This window comes from Patagioenas fasciata, chromosome 5 (genome assembly GCF_037038585.1).
Source record: "Patagioenas fasciata isolate bPatFas1 chromosome 5, bPatFas1.hap1, whole genome shotgun sequence".
In the NCBI taxonomy this organism is placed as follows: domain Eukaryota; kingdom Metazoa; phylum Chordata; class Aves; order Columbiformes; family Columbidae; genus Patagioenas; species Patagioenas fasciata.
Genome location: NC_092524.1, coordinates 44,388,448 through 44,392,207, shown reverse-complemented (window position 1 = coordinate 44,392,207; position 3,760 = coordinate 44,388,448). Strand labels below are relative to the sequence as shown.

Genomic DNA, 3,760 nt, shown 5'->3' with positions numbered 1-3,760 from the left:
GCACTTGACTAATTCAGGTACTTAGCATCCTATAGACAGGGACGGTTTGAAAGCAGGCAGTGCTTGCAGTGGGGAGGACTGTTTATATAAACAGGACACCTCTGTAAACGACACTAATATTTGGGGTTAGGTGGCGATGGAAGGGTAGGTTCTCTTCAGCCAGGAGATTCCCCAATAACTGGGCGCAGTCCTCTCCTCTCAGCTTTCAAGGGAGGGGGTTCGGGGCTTTGGGACGATTTTTTTTGGGATGTGTGCACAACCTGCCATGGCTACATCTGGCAGGATGAGTTTTACAGTGAGAAGCATTTTGGATTTACCAGAACAGGATGGTAATAATATAAAGCAAGACTCTGATCATCACCACTCAGCGAAGAATTACACCGGCTCGTCGTACCGACGGTGGATAGAAACAGACAGAAATCACTATCCCTGTGAGTATAAAACGGATAGGAATTCGCCATCTCCGCACAGCTATCTTTTGTTCCCCCTCATTCCTTGGGGAAAGATGCGAAGAAGCGAATCGCCACAGTGTGTAGCCTACAGGATCGGGGCGATCCAGGCTGGGAATTTTATAGAATATGACTGAATTGCAACAATGAAACAGCAGAAGCATCCCAGCCACGAGCTTAAGAGAGAAAAGAGGTTGTTTTTTCCCTAGATTGATGCATGTTCCCAGCTATGTCAGAAAGCAAACCTTCAGGCTGTATCCGCCCGTCTCTCTGCGCTTATCGTTTAAACTCGCTTCGCGGATTCTTTTTTTTTTTTTTTTCCTTCCCTTCTCTTTTTTTTCCCGTTTCACTGTTGCGAGAAATCCCGTCGGTTTTGTTCCGGCGGGGTTTCATGTCACCCCACGCACAGCAGCGGACAGCGAAGCACACACCCAGTGCCTCGCCCTCCCGCGCTGCCGCGGAGCGCCCCAGGCGCCACCACCTACATCCACACATCTGCCACCGCGGAGAGTAGGCTCTGGCTCATAAACCCAGCTACGTAGCACATTGGTCTTACCTCACACACAAATTGTCCGCAGATATGAGACGTTTAATGCACACCTGTGTGTGAGGAGAGGGAGACCGATGGATGCGGAAACCCCATCGGGATAAGTTAAATATTAAGGTAATCGAGCGGCTGGAGAAAAGTAGTAGTGAAAGGACTGGGCAGCCCGATATTAGGTTTTAGCACCGAGAGGGTACAAATCCTACCAACCGGCAAGTCCCTAGGCTGTGCGCGGCGAAGCGGCCGTGACCCTGTGGAGATTGACGAGGGGGCAGAACCGCTCCCCGGTGGAGGGAAAGCCAGTTCCGTCCCGTGGTTTAGGTTTAATGTATTCGAGGGGTTAGCTCGCATCTCCTGTTGACTGCTGGGATTAATCCGGCCCTGTAAGCAGCCAGGGCTCTTCCTGCGGGACGCGATTCGGCTCTCGACTGCCCGCCGCCTCCACGGTGTCTGCCCCGCGTCCCATTCCCGGCCGCCCTCTCTCTCTAACCCCCTCGCTGTCCCCAGCTTCCGACGAGAGCGGCCCGGAGCTGAGCGTGCCCGACTCCACCCAAAGGTCGCTCCCCACCCGCGGTTCGGAGGCCGAGAAGAAGAAGAAGCGGCGGGTGCTCTTCTCCAAGGCGCAGACTCTGGAGCTGGAGCGGCGGTTCCGGCAGCAGCGGTACCTCTCGGCGCCAGAACGGGAGCAGTTGGCCCGGCTGCTCAGCCTCACTCCCACCCAGGTGAAGATCTGGTTCCAAAACCACCGCTACAAGATGAAGCGGGCGCGGAGCGAGGGCCCCGCCAGACCCCCGTCGCGCCCGCCCGCCCTGCTGCGCCGGGTGGTGGTGCCGGTGCTGGTGCGGGACGGGGAGCCCTGCCGCGGCTGCCCCGCCAGCCCCCCGCCATCTGTCACCCGCCCCAAGCTGGGATGCGCCATGGCGGGCTGCAGCGCCCAGGCCACCCTCACCCTGCAGGGTTATCGAGCCTGCCCGCCCTCCTCCGCCCTCGGCGTCTTCCCCTCTTACCAGCACTTACCGCACCCCACCGTCGTCTCCTGGGGATGGTGACAGCGGCGCTTCGCCCTCCGGGGCCGGACTGATCCCACGAACGGGGGTGGCCCGCCCGAGCCTCGGGCTCCTGGTGCGGGGAAAACGCTGGGGCGCGCCGGAGTACCGCGGCTGCCGGGTTCGGGCGGGCCGGGCGGTGGAGCGCGGCTCCGGGGTGGCGGCGGACAGGAGGGCAGAAAGGCCGGCTCGGAGAAAGATCGCCTGGACCGCTCTTCTCTCCGTTGGGCTCACCCGAGGTCGCGGATACCGAGTGCGGCTCAATTTTTGTAAAATCTCCTCTCCTCCCGCTCGTTTTCGAGAGGTTTCTTGTTAAAAAAGAACAATAATCCTAGCGACTTAGTTTATTTTAAAATAGCTGATCCTTTCAGTGACTAATAAAATGATTTTTGACAAATACATTTTTTCCTGGCAAAGAAATGTATTTTTTTGCGACTGGGGCTTTTTCGTAGGATTACCTCCCATGCAATATAAGCTTAAACACTTCTCTTGGTAGCGCCAGAGGAATATCACTTTCAAGTTCGTTTATTTTACCCACGTGCGCCAGTAAACTGCGAATAAAATTTTCTGCGAGCATCTCACTGTAAACCTGGCGATATTTCCTACGAGAAGTGTGAGCCCAGAGCCCACAGTCTCTGGAGGCCCTACTTTTCGTTTTGAGCGGCGATGCTCGCGCCGGTCGAGGCCCTGGAAGCTGCGGTGCGGAGTTTCCTCCGCCTAGTCCGGCCGGCGAGCACAGCGCGGTGCCGCGAGTTTCGGCTGGGCCGTGGTTCATTCCTGTTTTTATTAGAACCGCTAAGGCTGGACCCAGGATTAAGCCAATATTTCTGTTAGTCTGTATCTGTTCCAAAGATCGACTGAGGAAACTCAGCCCAGAGAAAATAGTGGTGCGGTCCGAAACGCTTTGATGAACTACTGACTTTATTCGTTTGGGGGAAGGGGGGATCAAATAATTATCCCGGCAATCGCCAATTGGGAAAAAACCTCAAAAACCCCCAGACTCACGCCTCCTTGAAATACAGACTAGACCGGCTGTCTTTATCCTTTCGGCGGAAGACGTGAATCAGGAACGTAGAGGGAATACCTGGAGGTGAAGACCCCATGGGGACTGATGCAATCTACCTGCCGAGGAAAGGCTCTCGAGGGAAAGGGACCCGCAAAAACTGTTTAGGTTGGGGTATTTTTATTCCCCGGAAAAGGCTTACTTCTGACCATGTGTGCACCTGCGATGTGTCGTGCTACATACATATTCCGGGGAGTCCCCGGGAGAGGGACTGAGGGGCGCCACCGTCGCGGCTGAGGAGACGGCCGATGGCACCCACAGATAGCACTCCACAGGTGCCTTCGGTCGCCTCCGCAGCCGCGACAGCATCGCCCTGCTCCCTCCCAGCCCTGCCTTCCTGGGAGCTGCTTCACTTCCACCGAGGCGGCTCCATGTCACCTCTGGTCGCCGTACGGGAGGATGCGACTCAGCTGAAGGCAGGTCAGGTCGGGAAGGATGGAGTGAGGCCGGTCCTCCCACCTGCATCCCCTTCCCTACTTGGGCGGGGGTCATGTGCCAAGGAGGCAGAGCAGACCAGCCTCCTGGGATGTGCGGGAAGGACCTGTGGGGAATACAGCCTCTGTGTCACCTGGGTTTTTTTGGTCATTGTCTTGTGTGTTGTCGTCCTCCCCCTCCCCCCCCCCGCTTTATTTTTTCCTCCTGCCATCCGATTTTTTTT

At 56.6% G+C, this 3,760-nt stretch overlaps 1 protein-coding gene across 1 annotated transcript; it reads left to right on the top strand.

Annotated features, from left to right (window-relative positions):
* The first annotated feature begins 265 nt into the window (after positions 1 to 265).
* On the top strand, positions 266 to 2,444 carry NKX2-8 (NK2 homeobox 8). Its single transcript, XM_071808619.1, has 2 exons — positions 266 to 431; positions 1,501 to 2,444. Exons 1-2 carry the CDS (start codon positions 266 to 268, stop codon positions 2,040 to 2,042), a joined length of 708 nt encoding a protein of 235 aa, XP_071664720.1. The 3' UTR covers positions 2,043 to 2,444.
* The last annotated feature ends 1,316 nt before the right edge of the window (positions 2,445 to 3,760 follow it).

What these genes read in the sequence shown, in the direction of transcription:
- NKX2-8 (XM_071808619.1), top strand. Translation starts at nt 266, where the DNA reads ATGGCTACATCTGGCAGGATGAGTTTTACAGTGAGAAGCATTTTGGAT. An exon ending in AGACAGAAATCACTATCCCT is followed by an intron (nt 432 to 1,500) that starts GTGAGTATAAAA and finishes CGCTGTCCCCAG; the next exon opens with CTTCCGACGAGAGCGGCCCG.